Raw genomic sequence first — 23,393 nt, forward strand, 5'->3', positions numbered from 1 at the left:
GGACATCTTCCGATTGCGAAGGGAAGTAAGCATGATGTGTCTTTCATCTGCTGCAGTAAGTTTCCTTGGCCGACCACTGCGTCTACGGTCCTCAACATTGCCCGTTTCTTTGTGCTTCTTCAAAAGAGCTTGGACAGCACATCTGGAAACCCCTGCTGGCCTTGAAATTTCTGCCTGGGAGAGACCTTGCTGATGCAGTATAAATACCTTGTGTCTTGTTGCTGTGCTCAGTCTTGCCATGGTGTATGACTTTTGACAGTAAACTGTCTTCAGCAACCTCACCTCGTTAGGTGAGTTTGGCTGTTCCTCACCCAGTTTTAATCCTCCTACACAGCTGTTTCTGTTTCAGTTAATGATTGTGTTTCAACCTACATATTGAATTGATGATCATTAGCACCTGTTTGGTATAATTGTTTAATCATACACCTGACTATATGCCTACAAAATCCCTGACTTTGTGCAAGTGTACCTAGAAGAATTGATGCTGTTTTGAAGGCAAAGGGTCACACCAAATATGGATTTGATTTAGATTTTTCTTCTGTTCACTCACTTTGCATTTAGTTAATTGATAAATATAATCTATTAACATGTCTATTTTTGAAAGCATTCTTACTTTACAGCATTTTTTCACACCTGCCTAAAACTTTTGCACAGTACTGTATTTTCCATGATCATAATAATAAACACACTATGTTGAGAGTATCTCAAATTAAATACCGGAAGCTAAACAAATATAATGTAAGTTATATATTTTTGCTGCCAGAAAGTGTTGCAGCTTCCATGTAATAATAAATCAACTCCTGCAAAGTACTCATTGTTTTTCACAAGGAAGCTTTTATCCCTTATCCCATAAGAAACCTGACACAAAAAAGGACATGCTCCATATTAAAAAGTTTAATGCTACACAACACCATAAAAAACACTCTACATTCTACTTTGAATGAACAACATAAGTCACAAATGTGGGCTTTAGGCGTAGGTTGGCAAATAATCATTTTTGTACAAATATCAAATGAAGCTTAACAATAAAACAGACTATAAATGTACTGCTGGGAATAAGTAAACATCAAAAGACTTTTAAGAGAGGACAAGTTCTTAACTTCAAAACACTCAAGATATACCCATGTAAAGGACACTGGTGTACGCTGTGTGGATTCTGACTATGTTAATAGCTGCCAAATTCAGTCAAAAATGCTCGTAAACAGGGTTGATGCAATAATCATGTAGAAATGTAATGGAAGCAACTGTATGTTTCTATGACATCAGTGAGCGTAACCTTGTGTTTGGATATGGTAGTATGAAGATTTTATGATCACTTTCAAAAAGAAAGTTTAGGGATAAAAATGACCTGACATTAGAAGGATTAGGAGCAGGCAGAGTAAGGGTCCATTTACTCTAAACTCTCCCGGAAGCTAGCAATATGCATCGGCTCTTCTATAAAAATGAATCACATAGGATAATGCATTACCATGGGAGCTGCCTAGTGGCTATTAAAAAACACCCATAAGAAATAAAGAGATAACTAGCGAGAAGTTTTAAGAAAAATGAAGCTCCGGTGTCTATTCGTTAAAGGATTTGGCTTTTAAACACTTACTCCCCTGAATAATTTCCAAAAACATTTTCTGGTAAATTCTGTGTATTGCAGAGTTGTTGAAAATTTTCACAATTCTCCTAAGGCTTTGCAGAAGCTTTTTCGGCACTTTCTGGGATCTGAGTTTCTTAACGCTTTGAGAAAGCACATTTGCAGTATCTTGGTCTGCATTCTGTGCCTTCCACAGACTCAGGAGCTGGGGAATATACTGCTTGGGATCACAGGTTTTCACAATCCATCTGATATCCTCTTCCTTCACCTTGTTCCCTGGCAAACTTTCCTTCACTATATTAAAATGGTCCAATGTCAAGTTCTTAAAGCCTGGGCACCTAGAAACAACTCTTTCACATTGATTCATGTCTATATGGAAAAAAGAAAGATACATAATAAATATGATTTAATTAGGACAATCAATCAATCTTTATTTAATAGTGCGCCTTTTATAAAGCGTTTTACATGGACAAAGCCATATATTGACAGCTATAAAGCAATAAAAAAGTAGAGAATACAATAAAACAGTCAAAATATATGACAATAAAAGAAACAAAAATGAGAGAAAGAAATACACTGTCGGAAATTTCTCATATATAGATTATGTGCTAATAATCTCTCCAAACCTTTGGATAGAAAGGGGAGATTAGAAATAGGCCTAAAATTGTTAAGAACCTTTGGCTCTAGAGTATATTTTTTAAGCAATGGTTGTACCACAGCGACCTTAAACGATTTTGGAACAATACCACATGAAAGGGAACTGTTAATAATATTTCAAACAGTAGTATACCGCAATCTGAATATTAAAATCAGATGAATATTACACCACAATAAGATTAGCTATACTGTTTAATGAGTATTTTTTTAACTACACAATTATTTAAAAATATGCTCTACTATAAAAGGTACAAGTTGGTTGACTTCCACCCAACTCAAGATCAGATTGGTGATATCGAGGCCTTGCTACTCACCTTGATAAATGCTGTAGATTTTGTCCTGGTCTTTGTTTTGGTGCATCCACAGTTTTAACAGATGAATTGTCTGTTGCTTGGGGTTGCACATCTTTTTGACTATTTCTATATTTCTGCCATCCACTTTCTGACCTGGCAAACTGTCCATTAACATATCCAGCTGATAAGCGGGTAAACCTTGAGAGGCTATAAACTGGAACACGGCCTCCTCACAGAGTGTAATATCTAAATACAAAACAAAGATATCTTCAATGAACAAAAAGAATATTTTTTCCCAACCTTGGGTCCACCTTGCTCTTATTGTATTACTTGTATTGTAACACTTGAAATGTATTTGCTTACGATTGTAAGTCGCCCTGGATAAGGGCGTCTGCTAAGAAATAAATAATAATAATAATAATAAAGATTTTCCCACAGACAATATGTTTGCTACCAAGAACACAGGTACTTAACATACTGTTGGAAGACCAGTGGAATCATTCAATGATTCAAATACTCCATGGAAGCAGAGATTACTTGGTGAAAAAAAATTTCACCAAGAAACATTTACTGTAATCATCTTATCATGTCCAAACCTAAGTCATTGTCTTCATTAGTTTAGCATATTTTTTTTGCCTTTAAGGTTATCGCAGCCAACTGAAATTCATTCAACTAAAAATAAACCTGGAAAGAAAGATGCGATCTTGGCTAAGTGCCCACAGCCCTGCACTGGCCTTTGTCTTCTAATGGGCTTGGGAGAGAATATCAGCTGGGGTTGCCTCGTCTCACATTTCCACAGTGGCCTTTACTGGTCAGGTGGCAGGTAGACATTTTCAGGCTGAATTGTCATCCAGGGTTCAGTAGCGATTGGCTAGGTGGTGGGAACTGAGGACCTGTACATGGCTAATATTGGGCAATTCAAATTGTGAGGGAAAAAAACAGGGTAAATACTAAGGGTATGCCGATACTCTGAGTAATTACCTATAAGACATTAGATTTTCAGGTAAATTCCAGCCAGTGTTTGGAATATTTCTTTTTCAAAACAACAAGAACATTATTAGTAATGGTTTACCTGTATAGCATTCAAGCTGATTATGAAAGCACTGAGATGAGGAGCCTTTCTCATTCGTATCACACACTGCATCATGTGTCGCAGTTCCTGGAGAAGATGTTCTCAACCCCAGTTCAGCACAGTTTGTGTGTTTAATGCAGGGTTTTGTAGCTGAAAGTTCATTTGAGTAATAGCCCCCGGGGCACCTCTCACAAACAGTGTCATCTTCTGATGTACCTGAAGCAGAGTTAAGAAAAGAAAGTCATTCTTCTTCTATTTTCTTTTTTTTTCTCCTAAATTTAGTGTTAAGTGGGGGCTTAGCTGATACCACCAAAAATATGCCACGTGTGACTTGATCTGGATATTAAACTGAGCCTCCAATGGTGAAAGGAGTGCTATTTTCTTACCTCTTACAGGCTTTATTAATATTTACTGGTCTCCCTTTTAAGTGCTGTGGATATTTTAGTTCTAGAACAGGCATATGTTTCAAATACAAACTATAGATTGTGGTACCTTTGCTTTAGGTCACAGGGTCTGAATGCAACTAGACATATGTACACTTTGAACATTCAGAGTGCTGTAATTATTCAATTAGGTTAGCCGAATAACACATGAGCCCCAGAAGGGGCTGAGTGGTTTGTTTACAGCTATCCTTATGAGTGAAATAAATTAGGGTGACCAGATTTCTAAAACTCAGAACACATAGATTAAAAAAAAAAAAAGAAAGAATGCTTCTTATTTGAATGTAGTGCTTTATTCACTATTACTGTTTTCACGTTAGGCTAACAAAAAATGACAACTTGACTGCCACGGCTCCTTCCCTTTTTACAATTCGTGTCTCAGTTGAACTATAACCACGTGTATTGTAATGGAAATTCTTTCTGTAGATTACTGCGAAAACTACATTTTTACACTTTGGCAAGTTTCCTTTTTGTGTTTTTTAGTTTACATCATAGTAAATCAGAAGACTTAAGAAATGACACTAGCATGTTCAAGAATAGTAACTTTGACTATATTATAAGGCATTTTCTGCAAATGTTGTATTCTTGAATATGCTGGTACATTTTCGTAATTCACAGGAGCCATATTTTAATATGACTGCTGATTGTTTGTATAAATTATATAAGAAGTGCTATCTGGAAGTGGTTGCCAACCTGGTCTTTTTTTTTTTTTTTACGTTTTGGGAAAGATGTTGGGAACAGGTGACTGGAAACGAGAACAGTCCTGTCAAACTGGGACATTTGTTCACCCTAAATAAACACATTATATGAAAGTTAATGGACTATTCTGTTTAAATACAAATATATTGTATGGCTAAGAACATATTTTTAAACCTATATTTACCAACTGAATTCAGAGAGTTACTTTCCTTAGATTAAGCTCGCCCGGTCATTCAGCCATTGGATTTGAATGAATAAAAGATGCATGCAGCAGAGTTGAATATGAGAACTCTCAAGACTTGTACTACTGCAACAGTCTTATAATGGAACTAGGGATATTGTTGCAAGCACTTAAAATGTTAAGAAATAAATTAATATCTCAAAAATGTCAACTGGTAAAGAATGGATATGCTTCTTGTATGGAAATGCTATTGCCTAGCATGGCTTAAATGATAGGAGGCTGTGTGGTCAGGTGCTTAAAGAAAAGGACCTGTAACCAGGAGGTTCCCAGTTCAAATCCCGCCTCACTCCGACTCACTGTGTGACCTTCAGCAAGTCACTTGTGCTCCGTCTTTCGGGTGAGACGTAATTGTAAGTGACTCTGCAGCTGATGCATAGTTCACACACCCTAGTCTCTGTAAGTCGCCTTGGATGAAGGCATCTGCTAAACAAATAATAATAATAACGTAAAGCCCTACTGACTAATTGCCATAAATGTTGACCACTTGTCTAATTGCTACCACTTACTTGTTTTCAGCTGGTACTGGTTTCAGCCAGATGTCAGCTACTCTTTTATAAACAGGATATATAAAATGGGAGAAACTGATCAAATAAAAAGGCCCCATGTGATAACAGTTGGCCTGATGAATTTATTTGTATATGACCATGTGGTTATGGTGGTTAAATTACTTAAACTACACCCTTGCCTTTTGCATACTTTTCGCCAAAACACTGATTGAATGAAAAGTACGGTATATATAATTTTCATTTACAAGCAGTTTATGGATCTGTATAACAGTATACTGATTTGCTGTCTAGTCCATTGTGACTGAAACTGACTTTCCATATGAAGACTGAGAATAGTACACAATACCGTTCTTTCCTGTTATCTACAGCTATGGCCAAAAGTTTGCATCACCCTATAGAATTAACTAATTTTGCTTCATAAAGTTCAATGAAACCTGCTGAATAATGTTACATTAACATATTAAATTACATACCGCTGTGTAGCTTTCCATATACTTAATGAAAAACTGACACAAATTGAAAAACGCAACATGAAATACTGTACTTTTGTGGTATCATTTTGTAGGTTCTTTAGTTACATGACGTTAAATAAAAGATCTAAATTATGTTCATATAGTTTTTTTTTAGCTGACTGATTCTTGAAAGGACAGCTCTGTCCTCTTTCAAAAACCCATAACTTTATTCCGCAGACGTGGTTTCTCATTGCCGTGGTCATCAGTACGAAAGCAGGTTTGTTTCAGTACAGATCTTTGCTGTCTTTCAAGGCTAGCCATCATTGCTTGGTCTGACTGGCTGGGAATCAGGTTTGTGATTGATTCAGGCACTGGTCTTTCTAACTGAAAAGCATTGAAAAGTTAAACACCACAACTTTTCATCACATTTAAATGAAATCTTGGACACTTGGAAGTGTTAACAGGAATTAAAAAAGTATACTATATTTTAAATTAAACATAGTTATTATTTTTAATCATTCATTCAAACAAAATAAACATTTTATAATCTATGGCAGATAGATTTAACAGCAAGTAGGATGCTGTAAGAGACACAAACATTTTTTGTTGAGATGCTTTGTTAGTAGTTGTGTGAAAGATAACATTTGGGTGCATGGTAAAAGGTAGATGCAGCTTTTATAATGTTTTCAGGGGATTTACTCCTCAAAAATCCATTTAAAATATATTTTCTTTCTCTGTGTAAACATTTCAGTCGTGGATTTGTAATCCTGATTAAATACACACCCAGCTTCTTTACGCCATATCCAGAGCGACAGGAACTATGTTTTATACAGAATTCAATTTCAAGATGATAGCCCTCAATGCATTTGCAGAGCCGGTTGTGTGTACTGTTGCACTCATGTTGAAAGTTCTGCTTCTCCTTGCACACCACAGTGCAGTACTGGCACTTTTCATCCCAGTGCCAGTTCTCTGAATAGTGATGTGCTGGACAGGGTGAGCACACGGTCTTTCTATTTGCATTGCAGTGATGTTGAACAAAAGTACCAGGAGGGCACTGGTCACAGGTAGAAAAGTGAGATGTTACCGGATCCCAGTGCTGATATGTTGGGGCAGGTATCTCATGGAGAGCCCAAGTAAATGAGACGGCCAACAACTATAAAAAGAAAAAGAACAAGGAAAGGCTTTTTAAATTCACGTGAACTATTGTATTCAATTAGACCAACATGATTTTCTCATATTCAAATATTTACCGAAAGTTAGAATTGGTGATTAACACTGCGAAAATACAGAGGATAATGACCAAAGGTAATATGCTTTTAGAGCTTCTGTGCAAAAATAAAACAAACCATGGACTTTAAATGAACTGTTACGCTATAGAACCAGGCTTCCCAACACTCACATTAAGTAGTGTTTTGTATGATGTTGTCTAGGACCACAATACCACTTGTCATCAACATCAGGACCACATCCACTTATCATTTGCTTATTCATATTTCGAGCCGGTGAAATTCTTTTTATTTTTTATAATTTTACGTTTTATTTTTCACAAATGTCGTTTTATTTAGTACTATTTTTCACAAATGATGTTTTATTACAGATACACATTAATAAAACAACCCAAATAGATGTATATCTATAATAGTATAGTATACATCATGTTTTACCTACATACATATTTTTTATTAAGCATTATCCAATATTTCTTTTTTACATTTGACAAACAAACCTCGCACAGAAAAATATTGTAGTTACCGTAATTTCTCATTAACAGCAGTAACGGTAACGTGCAGTCCCCCACTCTTTTTAATCAACTGCCTATTTACAGTAAATACTGCCCATGCCCTCTATAAAAATACAATAAGATCAAATAAAAAAAAAAAATATATATATATATATATATACACACACACACACACACACACACACACACACACACACACACACACACACACTACCGGTCAAAAGTTTTAGAACACCCCCATTTTTCCAGTTTTTACTGAAATTTAAGCAGTTCAAGTCCAGTGAATAACCTGAAATGGTACAAAGGTAAGTGGTAAACTGCCAGATGTTAAAAAAAAAAAGTTTAGGTTACCAAAAACTGAAAAATAATGTACATTTCAGAGTTATACAAAAAGGCCTTTTCCAGGGAACAAGTAATGGGTTAACAACTTACAGCTGTTCTGCAGCAATGGAAGTAAATTAAGCCTTGAAAGTTGATGCTAACAATTCCTACAGGTGTCCCAACTTTTGTTGATTACTTACAAAACCTCTGTCTGTATAAAAGCAGTGTTGGAACAGACTGTGTTACTACACCCTCTTAAGCATTATTTGGACAGTATTGTACTGCAGGAAGTAGTATATTGCTCTCATAATGGCGAGAAAAAGGCAATTAACAAAGGAAGACAGACAGACCATTATAACCCTTAAAAGTGTAGGTCTTTCCTTTAGAGAAATTGCAAAGAAAGCCAAGGTGTCACTGAATACAGTTTCCTACACCATCAAAAGACACTTGGGAACTGGAGAAAACTCAGACAGGAAGAGGTCTGGCAGACCCAAAGCCACAACAGAATCAGAAGACAAGTTTCTGAGAGTCAACAGCTTGAGTGATAGGCGGCTCACAGGACAACAGCTTCAAGCACAGCTTAACACTGGTCGAAGTAAACAAGTCTCAGTTTCAACTGTGAAGAGAAGACTTCGAGCTGCAGGTTTGACAGGTCGAGTGGCAGTAAGAAAGCCATTGCTAAGATGGCAAAATAAGAAAAAGAGGCTTGCCTGGGCCATGAAGCACCACCAGTGGACTACTGAAGATTGGAAGAAGGTCTTCTGGACCGATGAATCAAAATTTGAAATCTTCGGTTCATCACGCAGGGTTTTTGTACGCCGTCGAGTAGGCGAAAGGATGGTTCCTCGGTGTGTGACACCAACTGTCAAACATGGAGGAGGAAGCGTGATGGTCTGGGGCTCTTTTGCTGGATCCAGAGTCGGTGACTTGCACAGAGTGAGTGGCACCCTGAACCAAAACTGCTACCACAGCATTTTGCAGTGCCATGCAATACCCTCTGGTATACGCCTAGTTGGTCAGGGGTTCATCCTACAGCAAGATAATGACCCAAAACATACCGCCAGGCTATGTCAGAACTACCTTAGAAGAAAAGAACAAGACGGTAGGCTTCAAATCATGGAATGGCCTGTACTGTCTCCAGACTTAAACCCCATCGAGCTGGTTTGGGATGAACTGGACAGAAGGGTGAAAGCAAAGCAACCTACAAGTGCAACACATTTGTGGGAACTTCTGCAACAGTGTTGGGAAGAACTTTCCGAACAATATTTGATTTCCATTGTAGAAAGAATGCCACGAGTGTGTTCGGCTGTTATATCTGCAAAAGGTGGCGACTTTGATGAGTCAAAAATTTAGATTAAATTTTGTTAAACAAAACGATTCCATGATTTCTTTTTTATCTCCAATTGTTTATTTGTTCTATGCTTTAATTTCAGAGTACACTGAGACATTAAACTGCGTAAATGTAAATAAAAACTGGAAAAATGGAGGTGTTCTAAAACTTTTGACTGGTAGTGTATATATTTACATTGCCCTACTGTTGTGGGGCTGTCATAATAATTGCACATACAGAAATCTACCCATTAAAATAATTATAGGATTTGTATTTCAATCCCATTGCACTGAAGCAATATACAACAAGCTTGGGGTTTCTCAGTATTTAAACACTAATCAAAGCAGATTCATTCTTTCAAATCCATTCAAAAACGAAACAGCATTTGCTCCAGTGCAAAGTTTGCACCACTTGAAATAAAAATAAAAAAGAATTAGCATACTAATGCAAAACTGTACAAGCAAACAAGCCATATTTCCCCCAAAGCAATAAACAGCTAATGATGCTTAACAACGGTATATAGTTCCAGCCGACAGTTGCAAAATCTGCACATCATTATCTAGTCACCGCCAGCTGCATACATCCCCTCATGCTCAAGTTCTTCGCAGCGTTGTTTAATTTGAATTACATTCCCAAATGACTCGCTTCAAATTATACATCTGCACAAGTGCTAGTCAGAGCTTCCGTTTCCCTTCAGACCGTGTCAATGGTAACGGCTGAGCCTTGACAACTACAATTGAAGTATTTATCTAAAGTATTACACAGTCTCCATTGTATAACTACATGTGTTATCTTCTGTATATAAACCATGGCCAACAAAAATAGTGACATTTTAAAAATAGCAGCAAATGTTTATTTAACTAAATACATACAATAAATTCAGATGTTTGGTCTCAACAGGTTCTTCATGGGGTTTTATCCTAAATAATTAAAAAACTAGCATATGATTTGCTTAAGACTAAAGGCTGATTCACAGCACAGGCTTAGCTATTTAGTTAAATATTAGCAAAAGAATAACCCATGTGGTGAAATTGAGGATCAGTTCTCCATATTTTGTGGGCCATGATGCGTACATACTCTAGGGCAGCAGTGTGGAGTAGTGGTTAGGGCTCTGGACTCTTGACCGGAGGGTTGTGGGTTCAATCCCCAGTGGGGGACACTGCTGTTGTACCCTTGAGCAAGGTACTTTACCTAGATTGCTCCAGTAAAAACCCAACTGTATAAATGGGTAATTGTATATAAAAAAAATAATGTAATTGTATGTAAAAATAATGTGATATCTTGTAACAATTGTAAGTCGCCCTGGATAAGGGCGTCTGCTAAGAAATAAATAAATAATAATAATAATAATACTCATGGTAAAGGAAGTCAAACTTGTAACCTTAATGTTGTGATGATGCTATGTAGCAACCAAAAAGGACAGCTTTTGACAGTCTATAAATCAATTGTAATTACAGCTTCTGAAATATTTGCAATACACCCTATAAAAGGGCTCTTCAATTATTTGTTGTACTGTGTAGATATAACAACTATCAGAAATACTGCCTCTGTGCAGGTGTTCTGTGGAAGTATCCGTTTCTAAAATTGCGCCCATGGCAACCTAACCACAGTATTTGGGCTTTCCTACCAAGTTGTAATCCCCACTTTCTGACTGACTGTACCCTTTGGCTCTCAGGACCCCTGGGAAAGCCATTATCTCCCTTAACCAAGCCTTACTGTGTTTGGGAAGGCTGGCATTTGAAGGGTATATGGCTCTTTCTGTGTTACAAATTACGCAACCAAAGTTTTAAACTGATTGCAGATTCATGTGGTATTTGTTAGCTCAATTCAGAGTCAGAATTTAAAAACAGACCTCCTGCAAGCCTGTATTCTAATATGCTGTACAATAGGGCAGCAGTGTGGAGTGTAGGGCAGCAGTGTGGAGAAGTGGTTAGGGCTCTGGACTCCTGACCGGAGGGTCGTGGGTTCAATCCCAGGTGGGGGACACTGCTGCTGTACCCTTGAGCAAGGTACTTTACCTAGATTGCTCCAGTAAAAAAAAAAAAAACTGTATATATGGGTAATTGTATGTAAAAATATTGTGTAAAAAAAAAAATAATGTTGTATGTAAAAATAATGTGATGTCTTGTAATAATTGTAAGTTGCCCTGGATAAGGCCGTCTAAGAAATAAATAATAATAATGAACAGATTAAACAATCGTTCTGAGGGGGCCCCCCGAGTGGCGCATCCAGTAAAGGCGCTCCGCACAGAGTGCAGGATGTGCCCTATAGCCTGGAGATCGCAAGTTCGAATCCAGGCTATGTCACAGTCGACTGTGACCGGGAGTTCCTAGGGGGAGGCGCACAATTCGCTGAGCGCTGCCCGGGTAGGGAGGGCTTAGGTCGGCAGGGGAATCCACTGCTCACCGCGCATCAGCGACCCCTGTGGCCGATAGGGCGCCTGTGGTTCTGCAGTGGAGCCGCCAGATCTGTGTTGTCCTCCGGCACTACAGGTCTGGTGGCATCGCTGTGGATCTGCAGTGCGAAAAATAACGGCATGGCAGGAGCACGTTTCTGAGGACGCGTGTTCCAGCCTCCATTCCCCGAGTCGACGGGGGGGGTTGCGAGCGGTGAGCCGAGGATACAGGTAATAATTGGGCATACTAAATTGGGGAGAAAACCGGGGTAAAAAAATGGGCGATGATTAAATTAAAAAAACAGACAAACAAACAAACAAACAAAACAATCGTTCTGGACATGTTTGGCCTCAGAAAAGAGATGATGCATGAGTAGATGGTGGTGTAGCTACCAAGCAGCTAATCTCTACATCACAGTGACCTCATAATGTTAGATGAAAACTTTCTGTTTATGCTTCAGCAGTGCACACTACAAATACAGTGCCATGAAAAAGTATTCGCCCCCTGTCTGATTTTCTGCATTTTTTGACACTGAATGTTATCAGATCTTCAACCAAAACCTAATATTAGATAAAAGGGACCCTAAGAGAACAAATAACACAAGAATGTGATACATATTTCATTTATTTATTAAAGAAAGTTATGCAACACCCAATGCCCCCATGTGAAAAAGTAAATCGCCCCCTTAGACTCAATAACTGGTTACGCAATAACTGCAACCAAACGCTTACTGTAGTGAACTGCTCGTTTCAGGTCCTGCCACAACTCAATGGGGTTTAGGTCTGGACTTTGACTACGCAGTTCCAAAACTTTTAATTTCTTGTTCTTCAACCATTCTGATGCAGACTTGCTTGTGTGTTTCGGATCATTGTCTTGCTGCATGACCCAGCTGCGCTTCAGCTTCAGCTCACTGACGGATGGCCTGACATTCTCCTGTAGTATTCTCTGATACAGAGCAGAATTCATGGTTCCTTCAATGATGGCAAGGCGTCCAGGTCCTGATGCAGGAGAGATTGGACAGATTGGAGAGATCTCTTGGAGAGATTTTGGCAGGATGGCCACTCACTACTGTCCCAAACTTTCTCCATTTGGACAATATGGCTCTGACTGTGGTTCGGTATAGTCCCAGAGCCTTAGAAATGGCTTTGTAACCCTTTCCAGACTGATAGGCATCAACAACTTTTTTTCCGGAGGTCTTCAGGAATTTCTTTTGTTCGTGGCATGATGTGCCTCTAGAACCTGTGTGCTGACAACTTCACTCTGATAGTAAGGGCCAATGTTAGTCAGATTTATATTGGGCAGGGCTGGCCCAAATCAGGCCTGGTTGTTAACCAAAGTACTCAAACAGCTGGCCCTAATTATCCCTTTAATTGGGTTGAGTTAACTAGGGGGGGCAATAACTTTCACACTTGAAGATTGCATGTATTGCATTGATTACCTTGCACACCAAACAAATGAAAGAAGCACCAAACTTTGGTGTCATTTTTTCTCTCATACTCCCTCTATATACTACTACAACTCACAAAAAATCTGACCAAATACAATGTGAAAAATGTGCAAAAATGCAGAAAATCAGACAGGGGGCAAATACTTTTTCACGGCACTGTATATGTTTGGTTTATGGCATATTTTTCTTTTTTCTTTAGCTTGTTTTAACTCCTCCTGTACCTACAGCCTTTTGATTTATTCAGCAGTATCAGAAAGGATAGTTTCCTTGTTGTGTTATTGAGACGGGACAAGATCTAAAATGCAAAAACTAAAAATGGTTTAAACATGCTAATAAAGGAATGTAAAACATTCAATACTCTTTGTAAGCAAGTGAATAAATCAGAGATTTCAGATAATTAAGTTATGGATATTGGAGACTGGGTGTGTCTAAAAAGACAGTTACAGGAGTACAAATGTGGCGCTATAGTGCTAGATTCTAGTGCTGGGGTACCTCCTATAAGCCAGCAATATTAAATTCTGGCTCCTTTAGACATGTTTCATTTTTTTTTTTTATTTTGTATTATTCCTTAGCAGCCATAGATGATGATAGTTTCTCATTGGTTTGGACTACTCACATGACCCAACCACACTCATCCACATATATAGGAGAGAAGGTTTGTGTCCTGTGAGGGGGGCTTGATTGTAAGGCAAAACAGTTTAGCACCAATTTTCACCCCTGTTAACTCCCTTCTTAAGGCCAGCTCCATACAAAGGACAGCTTACCATTAGGACTGGTCTATGTCCATCATTTTTAATTTGATGGCAATTTGAAGGTGACCCTCTGTTCAAATTTCTAATTCTATTAAAACAATTTTACTCAGTCCTTCAGGCGGTCATAAAACGATGGACAACCCCTCTGATTTGTATCAAGGCTTGGGTACTAGAAATGCAGGTTAATTAAATAAGTTTTCTTGGTCTGCGGACCAGTGACTTGAAAAAAAGCTACAAAAGAGCACAATTTAGGTCAGTAGAGTAGGGAGAGCCAGTGGTGGGATCTCAACTAGAAATTGCATTGATAGCAGAACCAGAACAACTGGACATTTAGACCTATAATGAAGAACGGTTTGCATTACCACCTTAGATAACCATGTTCTATCAAAACCATGAAGAGTCTTTACCACATTACTGACGTCTCGTTGCCTGGCTTCAACTGCCAGGGCCAACTATACATTGAAGGTAATGCACATTATTCATCCAACATCACTGTATAACAAATATAACTTTAAATCTGCTCTAATGTTATTGGGTGAACTGTCTGTAACTGACATTTTTACAAAGGGTTTACTCCAGTGTTTAACTATTATAGGGCCTCATTTATGAAAGGGCACTACATTTGGAGTTAGCGCGCATGTAAAGTAGTGAGCCTAACGTGCGCTATAAATCAAAATTAAGTGCCCCATTTACTAACAGAGAACGCACTGATTTCCGTGCACAGTATTTGGGTAATTTATATACCATATTGTGCACACTACATGTATTGTGAGCGATAATTTCATGTGCACGATAATGTCAGAGACTTGCCCGTGACCACCGTGATAGCAAAAGCCTCGCAGTCCAGACGTATCTTTTGGTCAGTAGCTTATTGTGAAGGTGGAGGTGGCTTACATTGACCGAAAATGAGCGATCAACAGACAGCAGGACAGACAACTTAAAGTGAAACTGTACTGCTTACCTTTTAATTTTAACATGTATTTTTTGTCTGATGTAAAACATAACAAAAAAAGCCCTTTTCTTTTCTCCTTTAATGCATATACAATAAAAGTCAAGTTGTGCAATGGTGTATTTTTTTTTTGTTCTGCTTACTCAAGAAATATTGATTGATGAGACGTAGCCTCAATTCTCTTCCTTGTCGGCATTGCCACCCTGCAGAGCAGGCTCCATGGATCGGGGTGACAGTGCTATGCGAGTACAATCAATAGCACACGTCCTGTAAACCTGTCCTCTGGGAAATTTAATATAATTCCCCTTGAGCTTTAGCAGGACTTGTTTTGTGTAGCCTAAATTCCAGTTTATTAAATAGGTTACAGTTAAAGCTGAATGACATACTTTAAAATAAATAGTTAATACTCTAAAGCAGTGGTGTAAAACATACAGCCCACAGGGTAATATTTGGCAGCCCGTCCATTTGTTTATAAAATTGCATTGATGTACTAACTACTGTATAGTTTTGGAATTCAACATGTGCAGTCTGCATTGTATGAGTGACATTCCAGTTAAGCCAATCACAGCTCACAGAGGTAGTAAAATAGCCAATCAAATAGCACACAGGATCTGTTTCCTCACACGCACAACACATATAATTTTGATTAGGATAGTGAAGCGAAGGCTTGTTTAAACTATTTATTTGACTTTGTGTAAAATTTAAAATCAGCAGCCAGAGATGTCACAGAATCGAAAAGTGGAGGTGGAACACAGAAGATTCCAAAATCGTTAGCCAGATGATTATTTGTTCAATTAATAATTTTGACAGCAAGGCAACGTCTGATTTGCAGTGCAATGGTTGCTGTCATGAAAGATTATAATATACAACGTCACTATGACACACTGCACAAAGCAACATATTTTGAGGTTACTGGAAATTAAAGAAGCTATGGAGTCTCAACAAAATGAAAGGACTTTAACTTCAAGAAGCCATGGAATGTGCAGAATTATCATGAAAGAAACTAACTGGTGGGATTACAACAGAGGGTGCACCATGACTGAGCAAAGCGTGGATTGGCTAGCACTGCAGCAGAGTGCTGGAAAAAATTTAAGAAAGAAATGCAGAAGTAACTATTTTCTTGCACTGGATTCTGCATCAACAGGCATTATGTGGAAAAGATGCAGAATTAGAACGCGTAACGAGCATTGTTATCAAGTGTCCGGACAAAAGGTACATTTCATAGTGGTACTGTTTACTATTTCGCATTTTCACAGCTTTTCAGTATCTTTCTTTTTCAGTGCTGTTAAAAATGTTATATTTTGGAATATAAAGATTTTTCCGTTCAAACAATTTTTCATAACCAAGTAATTCAGCAAGATGTAATTATTTCACGTTAGTGAATCAAACAATTACATCTGTTGAACTGATTCTATAAAAACTTAATGAATCAAACGAATCGAGTCAGTAAAAAGAATCGAACTGCACATCACTAGTTTTCAGGCCAGAAAAAGAGGTTTAAATAGAGCGCCTATCAGTGGTTACATATAGCCTGGTGTCCAAACAAACGTATTATCGCTCACTTTAATGTGCACAATACAATTATCACCCTTTATTAAATACGATGTGAATAAAGCTCATCTCATTATTCAGAGCATTTAAATACATTATCATTCATTACCATACAAATCACGTATTCATCCTGATTACCATAGTGTGGCACAATAAAATTAGCGTGCACCATAATATGCCCACTATTTCAGGCGATAATGAATACAATTGCAATAGTAAACATGGAAATCATTAACAGTAATTGCAATTATCATGTACCATAAAGTTTAGCACCCTTTCGTAAATGAGGCCCACAGTGTGCATACTATTTACAGATTTCTTTTTTTTACAAAGTAGAACCAAACTACTTAACATAAAGTCTCTCTTGTCTCCCACTTAGTAATATAACTGTCTCATGGAATGACTTTCCCCAAGGAAAAAAATGCTTTGATTTTTGATCAACGTTATACAAAAAGATAAAATGGTAATGTTAGCATCAATGTGAGTTGGTCTTTTTATTCTTTAAACAATTTTCCTATAATGGGAACAAAAATATGATCTGCATATTTTACATGTTTGGCATTTAGGGATCTAACAATAAATAATGAAGTCTTGTGGTATTTTTTTATCATTAAATGAAGAAGTTGCCATGTTATAGTTCCCTTTAAAACATGTTTTGTTCCTTTTTTTAACTGAAGTACAGCACACTCCCTATTTAACGGAATACTACAATTTCGGTTATTCCTTGGAAAACATAAGCTACACTTCTTGTCTGTATTATTTTAAACAAGAACCATATCATTTTGCAATACTCCATGGCATGAATTTGAAAATGTTTGCAACTGCCTTTTCCACAAATGGCACAGACCAATATATATTAAAAGTCTGTCTACCAAATTCTTCAAATTAGGTCTGCATGTCTGAATTGCAATATATATATATATATATATATATATATATATATATATATATATATATATATATATATATATATATATATATATAATCACAACCCCAGGGCCTGAATGTTCACATACACTACAGAGGCACCAACAAATATTTAGGCAGACACTGTACATTTCAATTGTGTAAAAAGTTATCTGGAAAGCAAATCACTTTAAACAGACGAGTTTCCAAGTGAGCCAAACCAAGTTTATTTCTAAGCAAACTTTAGTAGGAAGACCATCTGTTTTTTGTTTTTTTTTTGCTGAACCATGAGCAGTTCTGAAGATGATTTCAAAGACACATGGAATCCCATGCTTTTTTTCTCACATAGCCAAAACAACTTTCTGAAAACATATGTTAAGTCCATGTATTGCAATGAGAAGGCACTGAATCTCTATTTAAATATATTGCATTTCCAATCTGCAGAAATAAACTGACCTACAGTAAAAACAAAAATAAAATCCTGTGCTGTGTTTTATCAATGTGCACTATACATACATATACATGCATACAGAAAACCTTTATTTAGGCTAACTCAACCAACTGCAAAAGGGACAGAACTGTTGTGTTGTAATATCAAGTTCATTTCACCAGTGCCTTAATTTGGTTGAGAGGTTCGATATGAAGATCACAGTGTACAGTTTGTGTACAGCAAGAAAAGTGCGGGGGTGTACAGTATTTATTTATGTACATAAGTATGTCTGTAACTACCTGATTTCATTAGCATACAACAAAAAAAAGTACCTTACAACAAGTTAAGTGTCCCATAGAGGTTACACGTGTGCTTCCAGTTTATTTCTAGCTAAGGTCACAAATCTAAAGTACAACACCTGATGTATGGAGTTTCTATGTGGTCTGCATCACTAACCCACTAATATTGGCGTCTTTTAGAATGGCAATAGAATGAACACATCTAGGAAAATAGAAAGATCTAACTTTCTGGGGGTTGGAGTGCTTGCAAAGCGCTGAGGTACAATCTAAGGCAGTACAGACTTGCTCCTAGACGGCAGTTTGGATAATCCAATATAAAGATACAGTTGCAGACACACAGGGAACCGTAAATACAAGACCAAATAAGGCATACATACACACTTTTCTTTTACCACTAAGCAGCGTCACTAAACTTCCAGTAATGAAAGAGAAACAGCTGCCTGGAATAAAAACATTCTTATTCCCCCCACCGTGTTAATTTGGTTCAGCTGATGACGAGTGGGTTAAAAATAAATTGCTGTCAAGATTTATTACTTTGCAAGTTTTTAATGTATTTGTTCACAAAACTCCTGGCATTAATCAGGATTATTACTGTAATCATTATCTCTTTCATATAATAACACTCAGAATTAATATTTTAAGATTTGCTGAGATGGAAAAAAAAAACAAAAAACAAAAAACAAAAAAAAACAGGCAGTTTTGAACTTAATATATGCATACTCCACGCCAAAAAAATTAAAAATAAAAATAAATAAATACATTTGAATGTGATAAATGATATACGACCTGCAACCCATTGAAAAGCATAGACAAACAGCATAGACATTTATGAACGTCTTAGACCATCTTTGTCAGATTCATCTTTAAGCAGTTTTCAGAACAGTACAGCGTCGGCTTTATGATGAGGCCGGTCGAAGTTATGCAGTTGCTATAGCAGCATTTTATACTAAATCACGTCAAATATACGCAGGCCTAATACATTTGATTCACAGCGATCTAAACAGCAAACAGTGGTGACATTTTTTAAATACCGAACCAACGTTGAGTCATTTTAATTTTACAAAGACAAGAAAAGCATCATTCTCGTATTTGATAAAACAGATAGTAAAATGTTAAACACTACTCACCAGGACATGTGTGCAGTACCAGTTTGCAAGTTTCATTGTGGCAGGCGCAGCCTGTTGTGACCTCATGATGTTGCTAACTACACCCTTCACTTTCTGGACGTAGAGAAAGTTGTAAATGAGAAGCTTTGGTAGCGGTAACAGTATTTATAGAGTAAAAAGGAGGAAGAAAAGCCCAACCCACCGTTAACCGGTACCTTTTTTTTTTTTTTTTTAAGTGTATTACCATACATGCCTGTTGAAATATCGATACATGCTTCGTTGCCGTTTAAATAACACTTAGTTTGCTAAAGGAATTACATAACGTTTTGTTTTGCTGGCTGTGCAGAGTACTGTTCATTTAACACAGCACAAGGTCAGAATTGGAGTTGTCCTGATCCCGCATGGAGGGTTGTCAGGTCTGCCTTATTAGTTTTGTGTGAGAGGGGAATTCTGTTGTATTGCCGATATACAGTTGTAGTCAAAAGTTTACATACCCCAATGGTAAACATCTCTCAAAAACAAATAATTTTATGGAAAATATTTTGTAGCAAAAGTTTTGCTTTTGTGGATGAGGGAAAAAAAGTTACAAGAAACAAAAAATGCTAATTCAAAAGTATTCATACCCTTTGATGCTATGATAGTATTGTCTACAAGGTGCTAGAAATTTCAATATGATAATGCAGAACCTATTTCTAGAAAATGCTGGATTGTAGGTGAACGTTCTTAGAGCATATGAAAGGGTTAGGTATAGGATGATTGCTGTCATTACCAATAAGTCAATATAGGAAAAAGTAAAGAGCTATCTGAAGACCTTAGGCAGAAAATGATTTATAAAGCTGGAGAAGGATACAAGATTTCCAAGCATTTGAGCATCCCAATTTCAGCTATTGTTTCTATTATCAAGAAGCTCCCTTGGTCTGGAAGAAAGAAGGTTCTTTCACCAAGAACAAGTAGAAGAATTGTGAGGAAAGTTAATAAAAATCCCAGATTGACTTTCAAAGATATTCAAAGTGAATTGGCTACAAGTGGGACAGGAGTTTCCATTTCAACCATAGGTCGAGTATTGCATGGTGAGGGTCTAAATGGTCACAGGCCAAGGAAAAAGCCACTCTTAGGAAAACGTCACAAGGACAATCGTTTAAAGTTTGCAAAACGTCATTTGAATGATGGATATGAGTTCTGGTCAAAGGTTTTGTGGAGTGATGAAACAAAAATCGAGCTATTTGGTCACGCTGATAGTCGTTACGTCTGGAGAAAGTCTGGTGAGGCATACAAAGAAAAGAACACCATACTTACTGTCAAGCATGAGGTGGTAATATCCTTCTATGGGGCTGTTTTTCCTCTAATGGCACAGGAAATTTAATTCCAATACATGATAAAATGGATTCCATAGCATACCAAAGATATTGGCCAATCATCTGAAACCCTCCGCTACAAAACTTGGTTTAAAGCACAACTGGATGTTCCAATACAACAATTCAAAGCACACATCAGAATCTACTTCAGAATATTTAAAGGAGAATAAAATCAAGGTTCTGGAATGGCCTAGTCAAAGTTCTGATCTAAATCTGATTGAGAATCTTTGGTATGAGATGAAGAAGGCTGAGTCAAGATAGTTTCACATGTACCTCCCAGAATTACATTTCTCATCATCCTCCTGCTCACTGGTAAATCCATCTCAGTTACATATGTGAGCAGGAGGATGATGGGAAATATATTTCTGAGAGGTCCATGCGGGTACATGGAAAGCCATCTTGAGGCAGGGAATGCAATTTAAAAGTTAAAAAAGTGGTCAAAATGTAAAAAAAAAAAAAATTAAAACAACACACACACCTTACATAAACAGTTGTAACAACACATGGGAAGATGTAACAATAAAATAAAAAGGTCCTTATGTACCCTTTAAGAATATCATAATCTGGGTAAATAAAGAGATACCTGTCTGTCTATCTGAGATTTTTTACTCATCTAAAATATATATTTGTAGTGACAACTGTACATACTGTACTTGTGTCATATGTTAGGATTTATCTAGAAACTAATCAGAGCTACTGGAGATATACAGAGGAAGCTGTACTTCCCTAAGTATCATACATAAATATGTCAGTTATATTTTTACATGCACATACTGTAGATATGTCATATTGCGGCACAAGGTAAAATCCTGTAGGAAGATAAAACATGAGCTAAATCTGTGGTCCTTGATGAAGGTAGTACTAGTATGGTACAAGGCAGGAACACCCAAGCTAAATTGAAAGTAGACAGTGCGAGATAAACCAAATCCTCATGGTAACACAATATAATTAGCAAAAATGGCAACATGTAATTGGGAATGTGACTCATCGTATTATAGATGATGTCAGACATCTTTATTTTGTAAAGATTCCGGTGTAAACAAACAATATCCTGCTAATCAAATAATCATAATCTAGGCACACTTGTGTGAAGCACAACATTGTTTACATTGGCAGGTATTCTAATACTTTATTTTTGCATCCATAGGCCTTGAGGCATAGCCAGGAATATTTCTTGAGATGGGTCACTGTCACTGAACTATGCATTATTTTCAAAATATACGTTAATATTTATTTATCTAAAAATATTTTACCTATTGATAAAATGAGAACGCTCTATTTTCATGAAGGTGTACATTACGTCAGGAGGAAGAATTAGTTTATTAAAACACATCCAGGGGTGCCTTAACATTAAAGATTTTGCGCAGGTACATTTTAGTTGGGGTGACAATTTGCGGGAAAGTCTGTTCTGTCCCTTTTAAAACATGGAGTATATTGTGCATCCTGTGATATATCAGCACTTACCAGCCAATCACATGTTGTCTATCAAATTCTGTCGACCTGCTGTCTTGTCCATCATGACTGAAACTGACATAAGAACATAAGAACATAAAAAGTTTACAAACGAGAGGAGGCCATTCAGCCCATCTTGCTCGTTTGGTTGTTAGTAGCTTATTGATCCCAGAATCTCATCAAGCAGCTTCTTGAAGAATCCCAGGGTGTCATCCTCAACAACATTTGGGGAGTTTGTTCCATACACTCACAATTCTCTGTGTAAAAAAGTGCCCCCTATTTTCTGTTCTGATATGCAACAGGGAGATGCAGCTTTTATATATCAGAGAATAAAAGTCAGGGATGCTGTTCCTGATGAAAATGTCAGTAACTCCTGGAAAACCATTTCTCTTATAAGGAGAGATTATGCTCTCTCCTGCAACACTTAGCATCATTTTCAGCTTCCACAACCTGCCATTCATTTCACAACGTCCATTGTTCAGGAGGATGAATGAACTATAATGCTGATAAGTGAAATTCTGTCGCTGCTGGCAAATGCTCCCAAGTAAAATTTTAGAAATGTATTTCCATCTTATTTATGAACCATAATGTAAATAGAAATATAAAAACTATGAGGATTAGGTTTCAAAATCGCCATGGTACAGACAACATGGGACACAGCAAAGGTCAAGTAATGGTTTCTCTTTTGAGGTGCTTAAAAATGTGTAGTATCAAGAGAAATATCCAGTGTTACCATGTAAAATGTGACAATCTGGGCCATACGTTTGGTTCGATGAAGTACGCGAACATCCTCGACTTTCCGGTATTCAGGGTTTTTTTTTTGCTTTGCCCCTTGGGCTTTTGTTTCACATTCATCACATTCATCATTGTATTTTTAATTTTTTTGCTGTTATAAAGCAATGTGTCCTTTTGCAGTGGAGCACAGCACTACTGTAGTCCGCCAGCTATAATATAATAAATTCTAGTGCTTTTTTATGAAACACAGGCACAGCATCAGCATTCATTATGAATACTGTATAACTAAATACAAATACAACTGCAGTACAGCACCTTCTTCTTTATAATGTAACACCACTCTTCTTCAGAAGCAGCTTCTTTTTATTTGTAGTCATGCACCGCTCTCATGGTACTGCTGTAAAATAATAAATACCAAACATTTCTTACTGGTTTAAAACGTGCATGCAGCTGCCCAGTAAAACGTGTATTTATGCCAGGTGGCAATGCAAAGTTTTAGTGTGATGCTCACAAAAAATGCACCATCATTGGCGAAGTGAAGAGAATGTAAGGATACGTGTAAAGTGATTTGTGGCTGCTAAAAAAAGTGTTTAGCTGGCGTAAAGTGGGATTTTACCAGTCCTTAAAAATGTGGCTTATATAAAGAATGTTTTTCACTAGGCGTTCTGCACCAGCTATCAA

General features: G+C 37.2%; 1 protein-coding gene across 1 annotated transcript; it reads right to left on the reverse strand.

Moving 5' to 3' along the window:
- Positions 1-879: 879 nt before the first annotated feature.
- Positions 880-19,393, reverse strand: LOC117394228 (tumor necrosis factor receptor superfamily member 11B-like). Its single transcript, XM_033992316.2, has 5 exons — positions 19,192-19,393; positions 6,726-7,095; positions 3,605-3,820; positions 2,554-2,778; positions 880-1,951 (listed from the first exon to the last, which is right to left on the reverse strand). The coding sequence occupies exons 1-5, from the start codon at positions 19,255-19,257 to the stop codon at positions 1,560-1,562; spliced, it is 1,269 nt and encodes a 422-aa protein (XP_033848207.2). The 5' UTR covers positions 19,258-19,393; the 3' UTR covers positions 880-1,559.
- Between the last annotated feature and the right edge of the window lie 4,000 nt (positions 19,394-23,393).

Source organism: Acipenser ruthenus, chromosome 3 (genome assembly GCF_902713425.1).
Source record: "Acipenser ruthenus chromosome 3, fAciRut3.2 maternal haplotype, whole genome shotgun sequence".
Taxonomy (NCBI): Eukaryota; Metazoa; Chordata; class Actinopteri; order Acipenseriformes; family Acipenseridae; genus Acipenser; species Acipenser ruthenus.

Bases quoted from the DNA above. Each gene is read 5' to 3' on its own strand.
- LOC117394228 (XM_033992316.2), bottom strand. From the start codon at position 19,257: ATGAGGTCACAACAGGCTGCGCCTGCCACAATGAAACTTGCAAACTGG. The intron at 2,779-3,604 runs GTAAACCATTAC...TTTTGTATTTAG, and splicing joins TCAGCTTGAATGCTATACAG to ATATTACACTCTGTGAGGAG. The intron at 1,952-2,553 runs GTGAGTAGCAAG...TTTTCCATATAG, and splicing joins AATCTACAGCATTTATCAAG to ACATGAATCAATGTGAAAGA.